At 42.3% G+C, this 17456-nt stretch overlaps 1 protein-coding gene across 1 annotated transcript in view; it reads right to left on the bottom strand.

The window, feature by feature from the left end:
- DNAH11 (dynein axonemal heavy chain 11) overlaps nt 1–17456 on the bottom strand; it is a 284335-nt gene that overhangs the window by 98128 nt on the left and 168751 nt on the right. The window contains exons 59-60 of the mRNA XM_038761352.1: nt 4788–5021; nt 1724–1870 (exon numbers count right to left, since the gene is read on the bottom strand). Of these exons, the coding sequence (XP_038617280.1) occupies nt 1724–1870; nt 4788–5021 (381 nt within the window). The remainder of the gene's footprint in view (nt 1–1723; nt 1871–4787; nt 5022–17456) is intronic.

Raw genomic sequence — 17456 nt, 5'->3', positions numbered from 1 at the left:
AATAAGTCTGTCCAACAGCTGAAACAATTAATAAAATTAGAAAAAATAATCCATTTTAACTTCAAATGGTGAAAGCAGCAATTGTTTAAGAAAAAAAACAGATTGCCTTTTGAAACCACATGCAATGCCAATTTGATGGGGCCTGCTGTTTACCCATCGACAACTTTATCTTATTTTTAAACATGATTCCCAAACATTTAGACATTTCTCCTTTCTGGCACCGAAAGCACTATGCAAATATAAAAGTAGAGTAGTCTTTTGATTTGATGAGGATGCCACCTAAGGTCCCTCTAGACTGTAAGGTTTTGGACAGGGATTAATTAAGAATACCAACTCTGTCATATTGTACTCTCCCAAGCGCTTCGTACAGTGCTCTGCACACAGTAAGCACTCATTTATGCATTCATTCAATTGTATTTATTGAGTGTTTACTGTGTGCAGAGCACTGTACTAAGCCCTTTGGAAGTACAAATTGGCAACATATACAGATGGCCCCTACCCAACAACAGGCTCACAGTCTAGATATGAGTGACTGACTGATTAATAGCACCCTTTTGGATAAAATCACCTCAGAGCAAAAGTACAGAATGCACTCTAAATTGAGCAAAGTTCTCAATTTTAAAAAATACGATTGATTGAGACTGCATCTCTAAGTGTGAAATGTCTTGGAGAGGGAATCTCTTGCATATTTGCACACAAAAATCCAATAGTGCCTCCTTTCTAACCCCCAAGACACACAGGGCAGAAGCACTATCCAAAGTAATTGTTTAAATTTGAGCTTTTTTTGAGTTGTTAATTTTTCCAGATCCCTACCACAAACTACACACACTTGCTTGTTGATGATGATGGTATCTGTTAAGCGCTTACTATGTGTCAAGCACTGTTCTAAGCGCTGGGGTAGATACAAGGTAATCAGGTTGTCCCACATGGGGCTCACAGTCTTAATCCCCATTTTACAGATGAGGTGACTGAGGCACAGAGAAGTAAAGTGACTTGCCCAAAGTCACACAGCAGATAAGTGGCAGAGCCAGGATTAGAACCCATGACCTCTGACTCCCAAGTCCATGCTCTCTCCACTAAGCCATGCTGCTCCTCTATTGCTGTTGGCAATTAGCCCCCCAAATCTAGAATTTGTGAAGTCTTTGGGAACTACTTCTGTTCATCCTGCCCCCCCTGGCTCCCACCTCCTCCAAACCCCATTTTCAAAAGTAAAACAGTGTCGTAGTAAATGGAAAAGATGGTGGATTTGTATTCAGACCCCATGGCAATGTTCTATTTAGTGCTTCTCCCTACTTAGGAGAACACACAGTTTGGAACCATATGGCAAAGCAATGGAATAGACTTTGTTAGCAATTGAGTCATTCAATTTGCCTTAAAATCCAAAATCTTTTAAAAACCTGAAATACTGAGTGGTTACTTCCTGACCTCTGCTGAATTACAAATAGGCCCTGATGCTCAAGATCCACATCCATTATATGCTTGAATGAGCTCAGTATTTATTATTCTTTCATATCATTAAAAGAGCTAAAAGGTTGGGAAAATGCATAATGTAAAGAAAGGTCAAGTGGTAATCATGGTGTGAAATGCTGTTACATGTGTAACTATAATAATTCTTTAGATTTTATGCTCCCTGGAGGGGAAGTTGTTCAAAATCGTTCACCTACAAAGGTCTATTTTGTGCTAAATATAGCTCAGCAACTCTAAATGGTGGAATTAGACTGACCTTTCGCTCCTCTGTATCAGCAATGACCTTTTCTTGGCTCACTTTCTCAGTCTGAAGCCCGATCTTCGTAATCAGAGCTTCAGCATCTTGATTCCTCTGTTGCAATTCTGCTTCTTGAGAGGCAAGTTTAGCTTTTAGGTCTTCTACCTGAAGAGCAAGGTAGAAGTCATTATTTAAGCACCGTGAGAGCATATGGAATAGATGCTGAAAATTAAAAGTTCAGTACACTGAGGGATGGGCCTGAATTCCACAAATTCCCACCAATGGCTCCGCTAGTTTTTCCGTGCAGTCAAAAGGGCAAAGAATGTACCCACGCCTGCTGGGGGCTTATCATCTTGGATTTACCCGTGTGTGAAACTGTCCGGTTCTGAGAACCCCGAGCAGATGCCTTTTCATGTCAACGATGTTGCTTCAAGCCACCTGCTCTCCCCGTCTGTCCCCTGTACAATGCTAAGGGCATGATAGACACGTTGCAAGGGACTCACAATCGCTCTCAGGCCCGAGGGTACGGTAGGAAGTTCCAGCGCCTGCCAGCCTGGAAACAGAGTCGGTAACCCCCGGCCCGTTGATCGGCTCCCCGTTGGTGTCCTGCTGCGGGAGCGCGGAGGTCAAAAAACAAAATCTGGAGACTGAGGGAAGCTGCTTTCTTTTCTTTCCCCCCTTTTTTTCTGGCTTAAAAGCTGATTCGAAGATCGTACTAAAATGTCTTTATCCCTTAGTGAAATGACTCAGTTAAATGAGCTCATTTTTCTACTATGTTCCTTCAGAGACAGTACAGGGACAGTCCATTTCTTGAGCTTAAGGGTTCAAACCTCAGGGTGATGACCTGAGTCCCAGCTGTGGTCGCGTGTGCTCTCTCTTCTTTTCTCTCTCTTTCCCTCGCTTTCTGTCTCTCCATCTCCCTTTCTCTCTCTTTCCCTTTCTCCTTCTCTCCCTTTCTCTCACTTTCTCCCTCTCCCTTCCTCTCTCTTTCCCTTTCTCCTTCTCTCCCTTTCTCTCACTTTCTTTCTCCCTCTCCCTTTCTCTCTTTCTCTCTTTCTCTCCCTTTATCTCTCCTTTCCCCTTCCCTCTTTCCCCCTCTCCCTCCTTCTCCCTTTTCTTTTCTCCCTCCCTCCCTCCTCTCCCTTCGTCTCTCTCTCCCTTTCTCTCTCTTCCCCTTCTCCCTCTGCGTGGTTCAGTGGAAAGAGCACGGGCTTTGGAGTCAGAGGTCATGGGCTCAAATCCCGGCTCCGTCACTTGTCAGCTGTGTGACTTTGGGGAAGTACTTCACTTCTCTGTGCCCTCATCTGCAAAATGCGGATGAAGACTGTGAGCCCCCCCGTGGGACAACCTGATCACCTTGTAATCTCCCCGGTGCTTAGAACAGTGCTTTGCACATAGTAAGCACTTAACAAATGCCATCATCATCATCTCAGACCCTCACTGGTGAGTCAAGGACAGCTCCACCGCGGGCTCGAGGAAATTCAAGTGGCACAAAAAAATATTACTTGCCTGGCGACGGCAGTTGCTCACATCAAAAAACCCACTGACAAAACTTTTCCACTGCTATAGAAAATTTCTAACAAGAAGCTGTATCTCCCTCTCAGTTTCTTAACTCCTGACATCTACACGGCTTTCAACACTGCAACACCCAACCAAACCTTACACACCCAATGCCAATGGGCACATAACTCATAGAAGGTCAACACCCTTCCAGCATGGTGTAGAGCACAGATCTGGGACTCAGAAGGTCATGGGTTCTAATCCTGACACTGCCATTTTCCTGCTGTGTGACCTTGGGCAAGTCACTTCACTTCTCTGTACCTCAGTTACCTCATCTGTAAAATGGGGATTGAGACTGCGAGCACCACGTGGGATAGAGAATGTATCCAACCTGATTTGCTTATATCCACTCCAGTGCTTAGCGTAGTGCCTGGCACATAGTAAGCACTTAACAAATGCCATTATTATTATGATTCCGGCTTTGGAAAATTGGACATTGGCAGATTGGTGATCTGGCCCAGTCCAGTCTGTTGCATGCCCTGGACAGGACAGGAAGCAGAGATTAGATTCCTTGCCTTGTCTCTGAATCACTAGGCAAGTCATCTAACCTCTCTCTGTTTTTGTTTCTGCTTCTGTTGCTTGGAGTACTGAACTGGTCCTCAAATAAAAATACTCCGAAGATGATGGTGAGGATGTCTGAAAAGTATCAGCTGAAAGCATCAGCTGCAGGGGCCATTTAGGAAGAAAGTATTTCTGAATAATACTAGTAAGTATAGCATTACATTAGTGCTTCTCTTTCAGAGAACCCAACTCTACTCATCTGCTCTCAATCAGAGATCCCCCTTTCAAGAGAACTGCATGTATCAAAGTGGCCTGTTAACCCTTGGGGGTTGATTCCCTCTAGACTATGAGCTTGTCGTGGGCAGGAATGTGTCTGCTGTTATAGTGTATCTTCCAGGTGCTTAGTACAGTGCTTTGCACACAGAGAGCACTCAATAAATATGATTGAATGAATGAATGAATTCCATTTTGGGATGTTAAGAAAGAAGAAGGTGAAAGAGAAAGGGGGGGATGAATGGAGAGCAGAAGTGGAGAGGGAGCTGACTGTGATTTGGGGGTGGGTGGGTGATTGGTTCCAACACGTGTGTAGGGAAACTGAGACAGAAGGGCCAAACGGGGAGAAATGCAAACGTGGTGCATGTTAGATCCTTGACCAAAAGAATGTAAAATCTGTGCTGATGTTTCATCCGGAATAAAAGCCAGCTCCAGGTGGCAGCATCCCCAGCTGTTCTATTTTTCATGTCAGAAAAGCCCTGTCCATTATAAAGGATGGGATGGGTTCAAATGGAATGAACTACAACTCAGCCCAGTACAACTGCTTGTTCTGCACTATATAAAAAAAAAAAAATCAAATCAGAGGTTACGGGCAGGGTAACTGCTGATCCCAGCACAGGGCACCTTGAGACTGCTGAGACATTGCATTAGAAGGAAATCATTTTCAGTCTCGTAGGGAAAGCTTCCTTTTAAAGAGCCCCACAAAACACAAATGAAAATGGTCAAACAAGAAGAGTGCTTGACATACCTGGGAGGTCGTGGTTTCAAGCTTCTGGGTGCCATTCACTAAGTGCTCCTTTCTCTGAACCACCTCTTTCTGTTTTTTCTTCAACAGGTTCTTATACAGAGAGATCTGTGATAGAAAACTCTTTGGTGTGGTGTAGTTGTGCCTCTGTTCATTCTGGTGATACTTGGTGCTCATTTCATTTACACTGGTGTGTACGTGGGCCATGAAAAGGCTGATGGAGTCTTTGTGACTTGGCTGGAAAGTATCAGGGATAAATGAGTTTCTTGCCATGTTACCTCAAACGTCAACAGAAATCAAAAAGGATGAGAAGTCAACTATTTGGTTTGAATGTTGGGGGAATTTCCCAAAGTCGGAGAGATCCAGAACATGGGCTGTCAAATTGAACAGACAGTTCAGCTTACAAAACTGCGATTCAGATTTAATTCAGAGCGGGTTCTAATGGAGTTCAGCTTACAAAACTGCGATTCAGATTTAATTCAGAGCGGGTTCTAATGGACTTCCACAAACAGCTACCCACTTCTTCCTTGCCCTTCTCCCTTCAACCTCACCACACAATTATTTTAAGTAAAGATTCACCTTTCTAAATTTGGATTCAAAATGTGCCCAGGTCAAATGTTCAATTTAACTAGGAACTCTGAGCAGAGAAAGCAGAACAGCAGTCAGACGATTGTTAAATTTAGTTCAATTCATGAAACTTGGACGGAAAGCAAAAGGAGTAAATCCAAAATATATCATCAAATGCTATCTTTTCTATCTCACTGAAATACTTAGCCCCAACATGTCTTTTCAATCACTCTGCACTATAAAATAAAGGGCAAATAAAATGAGTTAGATCCGCTTATTCTTGTCTTTAGATCCTACTCACAAAGTGGAATTTAGTCATTCAATCAATCATTTATTGAGCACTTACTAAGTGCAGAGCACAGTACTAAGCATTTGTGTGAGTACAATATGATAGAGTTAATAAATATAATCCCTGCCCACAAGGATCTTATAATCTAGATGAGGAAACAGACATTAAAGTAAACCACAGATGGGGGAATGAAAGAGTATAAGAATACCTACACACGTACTGTGGGACCGCGAGTGGGGTGAATATCAAGTGCTTAAATGGAGAATATAAAATGTATTCTCATTGGCTGGATTTAATTTTGGGAGTGGGTGGTGAGTAAATGGGGAAAAGAAAATGGCTTTTAAGAATAGAACCTGTGGGCTAATTTCAAACTGAAATTGACTGACAGAATCTGCTAAAGAGGAAAGCGTCTCTGCATTCTAATCAATCATATTTGTTGAGCACTTACTATGTGCAGAGTAATGTACTAAGTGCTTAGGAACGTACAATAAAACAAGAGTTGGTTGACACATTCCCTTAGAGTCCAGAAGAGGAGAGAGACATTAATTTAAATAAATAATGGATATGTACATAAGTGTTGTTGGTCTGAGGGAAGGGGAGAAAAAAGGGTGCAAATCCAAGTGCAAGGATGATGCAGAACCAAATTCAGATCAGTTATCATAAAAATTCCCAGGGAAAGACATCTAATTTCTTATGAGATTCCATTAAATACAACTTAGGCTACCTAAGGTTATAAAAGGTCTATGTAGTGGGGTGTTGAATTGGGGAGGTGGGGGGGGGGGAGTTGTTTCTACTGAGAGTCAGAGATTTTTTTTTTACCTGAAAAATGAAATTCATAATTCTCTCAAGATTTTTACTGGTGTGCACAATTGCACATTTATTCCATTTTGTCCTCTATAACTTCTAAAGCAGTTAACTTTTTAATTTGTGGAGTCACATCTCCCTCATTTTAATGATTATTTATGGCATTCTGTACAAGATGAACCCAGTTCAATTAATCAAGGGAAGCCCCCAAACCAATTAATATGAATTAAATGAGCTACACCAACCCTTAGGAAAGTCACATATAATTTACCAAACTGTTGTCAATACTGCTTAGACATATTTTGGAAAATGGCTCATGAGTTGTTGGTGATGCAGTTAAATGTTTCAAACCCACTCCATTAATATTACAGTGAGAATCAGGAACAACTAATAACAACTAGAGAAGCAGTGTGGGCTAGAGGATAAAGCACGGGCCTGAGAATCAGAAGTACCTCCACCACCTGTCTCCTGTGTGACCTCGGGGAAGTCACTTTACTTCTCTGTGCCTCAGTTACCTCATCTGTAAAATGGGGATTAAAACTGTGAGCCCCATGTGGGACAGGGACTGTGTCCAACCTGATTAGCTTGTATCTATCACAGATAGATACAACAGCCTTTGAACAGCCCTTGCCACATAGTAAGCACTTAATAAGTACCATAGTTATTATTTTTTTCTTTTTTCTACAAAAACATTCAAACCATGTTTTCCCACTCCTCAAGAACCTCCAGTTGTTGCCCATCCACCTCCACATCAAACAGAAGCTCCTCACCATTAGCTTTAAGGCACTCAATCACCTCACCCCTTCTTTCCTAACTTCAGTGCTCTCCCAATACAACCCAGCCCACACATTTCACTCCTCTAATACTAACCTTCTCACTGTACCTCCATCTCGTCTATATCGCCGACCACCTCTCACCCACATCCTGCCTCTGGCCTGTAACATCCTCCCTCCTTGGACAGAAAATCACTCTCCCTCTCTTCAAAGTCTAAGTGAAGGCACATCTCCTCCAAGGGGCCTTCCCTGACTAAGCCCTCCATTCCTCTTCTCCCACTCCCTTCTGCATCACCTTAACTTGCTCCCTTAACTCATCTCCCCACCTCTCCTCACAGCACTTATGAACATATCTGTAATTTATTTATTTATATTAACGTCTGTCTCCCCCTCTAGTCTGTATGCTTGTTGTGAGCAGGGAATGTGTCTGTTTATAGTTATACTGAACTCTCTCAAGTGTTTAGTACAGTGCTCTGCACACAGTAAGTGCTCAATAAAAATGACTGACTGACTGTTCACAGTTTAGGCAATGCAGAAGGGAGAACAATGAAAGGAAACGAAGGTTTACCGAGGAAAGATCTCTTGGAGAAGATGGGATTTTCATAAGGCTTTGAAGGTGGGGAGAATGGTAGTCTACCTGGTAAATGTTTTCTTTAACACAAACGTGTCCACATCTCGACACTGCCCAAATCGGCTTTCCCTCAAGTCCAATCTTCCAGCAATCTGCCAACAGAACCATGGCCCTTCAGTGTCTTGGCCCTTTGGCTAGCAGCCCTGCCAAGCTCACTTTAACAACAGTTTCATTTGTAAATCAAGGATGGAAGAAGTGGTTTCCGGTAGAGCTGGAAGTGGCCCGAGACAACTTGTCTCAATGGGGCAAAATAACTATTGTTATCAAGGCTTAACAAAATGGCCCAGCATGGGAGATGTGCAGAGCCAGAGAGCAGCTGGTTGTAATTCACACTGTTTTTCAGAAAACTCTAATCGTTCAGAACAGACCTCTTTGATGATTGGTCTTCCCTGCATTCTCAATTTGTCACTTTCTCTTATGATAAGGTCAGCAGTGACAGCACTTCCTGACATTAACAGCTGTGGCTTTTAAAAGGGTCATTGTGGAACTACTAATTGCAGTAATTTCATTAGCATAAATTATTTATTCTGCCATTCATTTATCTCCAGGTTTGGTTTTATTTCTTCTCCCCCCCGTAATACTAAGTTGTATTTTTCTATGTGAGCCCATTCAGAGAGGCATGCAAGGAAAATTATTATTGCTAATTTGGCCTTTTCATGTGAAACCAGTCGATACCATGATGTATTCATGTAGCAGCCAATCGCCGGGGTGCATGATTAAAAATAAGCAAATAATCAAAGCCAAACAGTTGAAAGCAAAGATATTGCTAAAGACGTTGGAGAAAGCAGTTTTTAACTCTATGCACAATGCAGGAATAAAATCTCTTCTCTCAGTCTTTAAGTAAATGCATTTGATTAATACTTTCCCGGTGGGAACAATGCAGATACAGACACAAGCCCATTTCTAACCTCTGTGTTTCTCTCCTCAGGATCTCAGCCAGATGCTGCCAGCCTCCAGAACCCTTGCCACCTGACTGACAAATCCACTTAAACAATTGCACCGAATGACAGTCATTTGCCAAAAACACTCAGAGGGCAAAAAACAGGGATAACACATTCTATTTGAAGACCAGAATCGAGTTGAGTTTCTAGACTGGAATTCGGGGATTGCTCTTTGGGGTTTTTGTTTTCCTTTTCAAAAAGAATACACTGGTTTATTGGTAATTTTGAATTTACAGGTTAAGGAGTGAGACAAGAAAGGAAGAGAAACAAGCAGTGTCAAAGGGGTGTGGGCAGAGGGAAGAAAAAAAGGTTCTTTGTAAAAGTTTCATTCTGCTTTATGATGCTTGACTCCGGGATCTAGTGTTGTGTTCAGTATAGAAAAACAGTAGGTCATGAGAGTAGGCATTTCTGAACGGGCAAATGATAAAATACCTGAATGATGAGATACAAAAAACATTGTATTTGAGATTCAAACTCCTGAAAATATGTCCAATTTGGGGATTTGTCAGAAAATAATGTTGATGATGATAATAATAATAATTCTCAATATTTGTGAAGCATTTAGTATGTGTCAAGCACTGCACTAAACTCTGGGGTAGAATCACGTGATCAGATCAGACACATCCCCCTTTTTTGTGGTATTTGTTCAGTGCTTACTACGTGCCAGGCATTGTGTAAAACACTGGGCTAGATACAAGGTTCGACTCAGTTCATGTCCCACATGGGGCTCACGGTCTTAATCTCTATTTTACAGATGAGGTAACTGACACACAGAGAAGTTAAGTGACTTGCTCAAGGTCATGCAGCAGACTAGTGGCAGAGCCAGCATTAGAATCCAGGTTCTCTGACTTCAAGGCCTTTGTTCTTTCCACTAGGCCATGCTGATTTCCTAAGATGAAGAGGAACACATTCCCACGGCAGACAGAAAACTCACAATTGTAGTGCTCACGCTTTGCCTGATATTACATGCATGTGCACAACCAATACCTCTGGCAGCACAGGGCATTCTATCCAAATAAATGTGTCACTTGAAGAATGCTCCTTAGTTCCTCCACAGTGTGCTAACTAAAATGCAGGATAAAAACGTGCATTATAAGAGAAGTGACTCTAGCTTCTGTGTGGTGTTGGCTTGAGCAGAAGAGGATGGGAAGGAGAAGAAACAAACCCCCAAATGGATACATTCATCCACATCGATCGTATTCCTTGAGCACTTACTGCATGCAGAGCACTGTACTAAGAGCTTGGGAGATACAATAAAACAGAATTGATAGATATATTTCCTGCCCACGATGAGCTTACAATCTAGAGGCTTTCCCCAGGAAAATGAGTTTATAAAACTGAAATAGAGTTGAATGAATTATGAGAAGAAAGGGACAAAAGCATGCATGTGACCAAAAGTCAAGCCCTTTAATAGTCCCCATTCCAGTGAGCTTACCACTTCCTATTGGGTTGGCAAGCTCCCAGCTAAGAACAACTGGATGAGGATCTGAAGGCCATATGCTTTCCAGAAATGCCTAAATCTCTGTGATCTAGTGGAAAGAGCAGGGGCGTGGGAGTTAGAGACCTAACAATAATAATAATAATGGCATTTGTTAAGCACTTACTATGTGTCAGGCACTGTACTAAGTGCTGGAGTGGATACAACCAAATTGAGTTGGACACAGTCCATGTCCCATAAGGGGCTCACAGTCTCAATCCCCAGCACATAGTAAACACTTATAACATTAAAACAGTACAAAAAATCCCATCATACTCCAGTGCTGATCACAATTCCCAATTCCAGCTCCTAGAACCGTGCTTTGCACATAGTAAGCGCTTAATAAATGCCATTATTATTATTATTTTTATTACAAACTATCCTCTTCAGAGATTGCAAACTCTCTGTCAAAACTTCATTAAAGATCCTGATACTGGACCCACAGAGTGAATTTGTGACTTTAATTTATGGAGGTTTGAGGTGCAGAGAAGTGAAGTGACTTGCCCAAGGTCACACAGCAGGCAAGTGATGGAGCTGGGATTAGAACCCATGACCTCCTGATGCCCAGGCCCATGCTCTATCCATTACACAATGCTGCTTCTCTAAGACCTGGGTTCTAATCCCAGCCCCACCACTTATCTGCTGTGTGACATTCAGCAAGGTCACTTCACTTGCCTGTGCCTCAGTTTCCTCATAGGTACAATTCTCTCTCCCCCTTAGACTGTGAGTCTTTTGTGAGACTGAGACTGTGTCTGATTTGACTGCATTCTATCACTTTGGGGCAAGCATCATACCTATTTACTTTATTGCACTGTACCCCCCTTAAGTGCTTAGTTCAGTACTGTGCACACAGGAAACACTCAATAAATGCCATTGATTAGCAAATATTACTATTACTATTATTCATTATCATTACTGCTGTTGAGAAACTTAAAGCATGCTCCCTCAATTCTCTCCTTTCCCTGCCCACCAAGACTTTGGCCATATTTGTCATGAGCCTTATTTCTGGTCTTACTGAGTCAGAGAATGACCACGTGGTACTTTAAAAAAAAACAACAAAAAAATCTCCATAAGATAAAGTCACAAATTCGCTTTGAGGGTCCAGGATCTGGAACTGTAATGAAATTTTGACAGAGTTTGGAATCTCTGAACAGGAGGGTAAGTAATGGGAATCCTGATCAGCAATGGAGTATGATGGGGTTTTTTTTAATGGTATTTGTTAAGTGTTTACTATGTGTTGGGCACTGTGCAAAGCACTGGCAGGGATAAAGGATAATCAAGAGACAACACTGGTAGAGATATAGGATAATCAGTCTTAATCCCCATTTTGCAGATGAGGTAAGTGAGGAACAGAGAAGGTAATTGACTTACTCAAGGTCACACAGCAGACAAGTGGTTGAGCTGGGATTAGAACTCAGGTTCTCAAATGAACCAAAGATGCTGGAAGCAGGGTAATCAAGCCAGAGGTAGCAATGGCCAGTTCTCTGGGACCTCAATTCCCAAAATATAACCACAGATTAACAGTTGGTACTGGCTCCAGTTTTGGATTGGTAACACGATCAATTTGGCAAACAGTTCACATGGCCTGGTGGAAAGAATATGGGCCTGGGAGAGGGGCAGAGTTCTAATTTTGGCTGTGCCACTGGCCTGCTGTGTGACCTTGAACAAGTCAATTAACACATAGTAAGCATTTAATAACTATGACTGAATGAACTTATCTGTGCCTCAGTTTTCTCATCTGTAAATTGGGTATTCAATAACTGTTTTCCTTCCCGTTAAACCAAGAGCCCCATATAATAATAATAACATAAATAATAATAATGGTTTTTGTTAAGCACTTACTATGTGCAAAGCACTGTTTTAAGCACTGGGGAGGTTACAAGGTGATCAGGTTGTCCCACGGGGGGCTTACAGTCTTCATCCTCATTTTACAGATGAGGTAACTGAGGCACAGAGAAGTGAAGTGACTTGCCCAAAGTCACACAGCTGACAGTTGGCAGAGCCGGGATTTGAACGCATGACCTCTGACTCCAAAGCCCGTGCTCCTTCCACTGAGCCACGCTGCTTCTCTATGAGACAGGGACTGTATCCAACCTAATTATCTGGTACCCACCCCAATCCTTAGTACAGTGCATGGCATAGTAAGCACTTAGCAAATACCATTATAATCATCATCATCTTATAGAACTGGACTCTTCCTTGAAATCTCTAGACTCTACGTTCATTGTGGGTATGCTGCTTCTCAATTATTGTCTCCTTTCCCCGAGGCCCTGTGAGAACAATTCTTTTCAAGGAGAAATTCACAACTAAAATGTTTAAGTCAAAAAAGAAAAGGTGAAAATCGCTGTTATCATTGGAAATAAAAAGGACTCTGAGCATGTCTTGGTTGGACTTTTGGATATCTTTTGCTCTGTGTGATATTGAGGAGGAAAAAATGAAACACTTTATTGAAAACTCTAGAATTAAGCGGGTACAGTTTTGCAGAAGTTGGTATAGCAACTGAGACCCCCTCATTTGAGAGGAGACTGAAAAAGAGTAGGTACTTCTAATTTCTTCAGCCCTCTATTCTCTACAGCTCCTTGTTTACCTTCACCCACTTTAGGGATTTCCCCAGTTCACTAATGTCTGCTTTCCACATTACATGCTCACAGCCTGGCACCCTTACCTTTCTGACAAAATTCTTCCCTTTCTTTGCTCCTATCCCAAGCCTATCTCTCTCTTCTCCATGTGTTATTCTGACAGAAAATATTTCAAAAGATGGATAAATTATGTCTCCTTGCCACTCTTTTAATCAACCAATAGCAGGGACAGAGACTTTGTCCTATTTGATTATCTTGGATCAACCCACGGCTGTTTTTTTCACACTGTGCACTTAAAGACCATTACTATTACATATGTTACTATCATTAATATTTGTATAATGATGTATGTTGGGCACTGTACAACGTGCCTGGGAGATACAACATATCTCAGTGGAAAGAGCCTGGGCCTTGGAGTCAGAGGTCATGGGTTCAAATCCCGGCTCCGCCACTTGTCAGCTGTGTGACTTTGGGCAAGTCACTTCACTTCTCTGTTCCTCAGTGACCTCATCTGTAAAATGGGGATTACGATCATGAGCCCCACGTGGGACAACATGATCACCTTGTATCCTCCCCAGCACTTAGAACAGTGCTTTGCACATAGTAAGTGCTTAATAAATACCATGATTATTATTATTATTATTAAGTAAAAGTTGGAGAACAAAATGTCCTAGTGGAAAGAACATAGGTCTGGGAGTCACTAAACTTGGGTTCTAGTCCTGCTTCTCCACTTGTCTGCTGTGTGACCTTGGGGAAGTTAATTAACTTCTCTGGGCCTCAGTTTTCTCACCTGTAAAATAATAATAATGATAATACTAATAATGATGGTATTTGCCAGGCACTGTGCTAAGTGCTGGGGTGGATACCAGCAAATTGACTTGGACACCGTCCCTGTTCCATGTGGGGCTCAGAATCTCAATGCCCACTTTCTAGATGAGGTAACTGAGGCCCTAAGAAGTAAAGCGATTTGCCCAAGGTCACACAGCAGACAGGAGGTGCACCCGGGATAAGAACCCCTGATCTTCTGACTCCCAGGACCGTGCTATATCCACTACAACATACTTCTTCTCATTAGTTCTGGTCATGGGTTCAAATCCCGGCACCACCAATTGTCAGCTGTGTGACTGTGGGCAAGTCACTTAACTTCTCTGTGCCTCAGTTACCTCATCTGTAAAATGGGGATTAAGACTGTGAGCCCCACCAGGGACAACCTGATCACCTTGTAACCTCCCCAGCGCTTAGAACAGTGCTTTGCACATAGTAAGCACTTAATAAATGCCATTATTATTATTATATTAGAATTGAATACCAGTTCTCCCTTGTACTTGTACATATCTATTCTATTTATTTTATTTTGTTAGTATGTTTGGTTTTGTTCTCTGTCTCCTCCTTTTAGACTGTGAGCCCACTGTTGGGTAGGGACTGTCTCTATATGTTGCCAATTTGTACTTCCAAAGCGCTTAGTACAGTGCTCTGCACATAGTAAGCGCTCAATAAATACGATTGATTGATTGATTGATTGTACTTAGACTGTGAGCCACATGTGAAACAGGAGCTCTGTCTGACCTGATTATTCTGTACCTACCCCAGTGCTTAGCACATGGTAAGCACTTAAATATGATAACCATTTTATTATCATCATCATCATCACTGGAATTCACCAACTTCGCCCTGGACAAGTAACACATGTACAGGGGAGAGAGAAACACAAAGAAAAACGGACATGTGGATGAGGCAGTCTGAGTCTCTTCTTCCAGTCAGTATCTACTTGAAAGCCTCCCACACCACTTTGCCTTCCCTAGCTTGTTTACATGAGCGCGACTTTCTGTCTCAACCACAAAGCTCCTGAGAGAGAGACAAGAGACAACACACAAAGCAAACCAACGAAGGCCGGGTGTTGCTCGTTTGTCAAGTTGTTTGGGCTATTTTGTCAGCTACTGTTTCAGCATTTAGGGACGCAGTCATCACACTCTCCTATGGGTGCTGAGCATGTGGGCTGGTTGAAAATTATGTGTCTACCCACACAAAACTGCTGGTATTTAATGAATCCCTTCTATATGACCAAAGTAGGGGGTCACCTTGTTTAAATACCATTTGTTAAATACTCAACAAACAAGGTCAGTGATTAATAAATGACTAAATTGTTCTGATATACAGCATCCTTAATGAATTAAAATTAATTAAGAAAGGGACGAAATTAGCGTTCCTTCCAATTGAGAAAGGTATTTTTGACCTCTGGAGAAAAGGCAGAGCATCACATTTTGGAAAGCATAAACTCTGCATTCTAAATGGCAATCATTGCCCCGGAACAACAAATTAGAAAAGTGTGAGAGGGAAAAATAGAAGAAATTACCTCTGGTATCATTACCACTCGCAAGCACCCGATTCTGGAAGGACTGTTAGATTTGCTCAAAGGCAGTCAGCTGAACAGAGGTCTTTTGTGCTCCGAATCCTCTGGGAGGCATCACAACACCACTGTAGCTGGGGATTAGCACACTTCACTGAGCCCTCAGTCTGGAGCACTGGCAAGGCTTGCCACAACCAGTAGATGTCAACGGTCACTGACACACTGCTGACACTCTCGGCACTTAGAAACCGCAAAGTCGCTACAGCCTTAGGTTGAGGAAAGGTTCTACTCTGGAAGCAACAGCAAAGTATGTCAAATTGGAGACGGCTGCCCATCGCTTGGTTTTAAAAATGTAACCAGGCCTTTTAGCCAAGAGGAAATAGAACGGAAAAACAGGGATACAGAAAGACTTCCAGAGAACGGAAGGATTTCTCTTCCTCTTTCATTCGCCCCTATCTATTCAAATGAGTCCATGACACATATTTTCCTCTCTTCCTGCTATTTCCTTGTCTCCGATACATTGAGGGTCTTTTTCCTTAAAACTCCTCAGAGGGCAGGGGTCACATCTTCTCCAGACTACACATTCCCTCTAATGCCTTGCATAATGCCAAGCAGTTGGTGTCTGTCAATAATAAGGACAATTTTTTTTTTCCTACTAAACTGCAACTGCCGTGAGATTGAAAGTGCAGGATCGAAGAGACTTTTCCTCTTGAAGAGCTGCTATAAGCAGAACTGTCAAGCTGCCATGGAACTGAGTTGCCTGGAAACCCTCCCCGCTGGATTTTCATGCACAACAGGGAAGAAAACTGACAGTAGAAGCAACACTGCTCATCCAGAGATTCACATTCTTTCTCAGCCTCAAAAAAGTGTTCTTTGACCAATGCCTCATCTCTGTTATGCAGGAACAGAGCGGCAGTCTCTCAGTCAGTGCCAGTCCAACTGAAGAATTCGACTACAATTTTCTGTAATAACTCATCGGTTTTTCTCACGTCTAACTTGACGTGGGTTCCTATATGATGATCTACAAAATTGACTCTAGGTAAAAATGCTAGCCACGGAGCAGTAGAAAGGGAAGAGAAGAGGCGGAAGAGAAGCAGCATTGCCTAGTGGCTAGACCACTGATCTGGGAGTCAGGACCTAGGTTCTAATCCTGCCCCTGCCCCTTGTGTTCTGTGTGACCTTGGGCAAGTCACTTAGCTTCCCTGTGCCTTGATACCTCATCTGTAAAATGGAGATTAAGACTGCGAGCCCCATGTAGGACACAGAATGATTATCTTCTATCTACCTCAGTGCTTAATACAATGCTTGGCACATAGTAAGTGCTTAACTAATACCATAAAAAACAGCAACAATAAAAAAAACCCGAACTGGATCCATGCTCAATCAGGATGTCTATGGTGCCTCACTGCCACTGCCAGCTCCTCGAGTACAGGGATCACGCCTACCAATTCTATTGCAGTCTCAAGTGCTTAGTGTAGCTCTCTACACAGAGTAAGCACTGGATCAATGCTATTGATCCATCGATTGACCCTCAATGATTGACAGGTATGTAGCTCAACGGCAAGGCAGACGTTTCACATGTATGAGGCTCCGGGTTCAACTCCTTGAAAGCAGGGATCATTCCTACCAATATGGGTGTATCTTACTTTCCCAAACACTTCTTAGTAGTGCTTTTTATACAGTAAGTGCTCACTAAACACCACTGATTGATTAATGTCTGTCCCTTCCACTCGACTGTAAAATCTTTGAAGGCAGAATCATGTCTACCAACTCTACTGCATTGTACTCTCCCAAGCACCGGGCACAATGCTCTGCATATAGTAAGCATTCAATAAATACAACATACCACTGAGGGAATGATTAAGCAGTGTATATCACTTTCTAGACTGTGAGCCCACTGTTGGGTAGGGACCGTCTCTGTGGGTTGCTGACTTGTACTTCCCAAGCGCTTAGTACAGTGCTCTGCACACAGTCAGTGCTCAATACAATTGATTGATTGATTGATTTGGTCCTTTGCTTTCATAATTCACTGTATTTTTACATGAGAGGGATGAGGAAATAATTATAATAATTATGGTATTTGTTAAGTGCTTATTATATGCCTAGCACTGTTTGAAGCACTAGGGTAGAAACAAAATGATCCCATTGGACACAATCCCTATCCCATATGGAGCTCACTGTCTATGTAAGAAGGAGGAGGAATTAATCCCCATTTTCTAGATGAAGAAACTGAGTCACAGAGAAGTTACTTGCCCAAGGTCACA

The sequence above is a fragment of the Tachyglossus aculeatus genome, chromosome 2, assembly GCF_015852505.1.
Source record: "Tachyglossus aculeatus isolate mTacAcu1 chromosome 2, mTacAcu1.pri, whole genome shotgun sequence".
Lineage (NCBI taxonomy): Eukaryota > Metazoa > Chordata > Mammalia > Monotremata > Tachyglossidae > Tachyglossus > Tachyglossus aculeatus.
The sequence above is the reverse complement of the archived record's forward strand: the minus strand, read 5'-3'. Positions and strand labels throughout refer to the sequence as shown.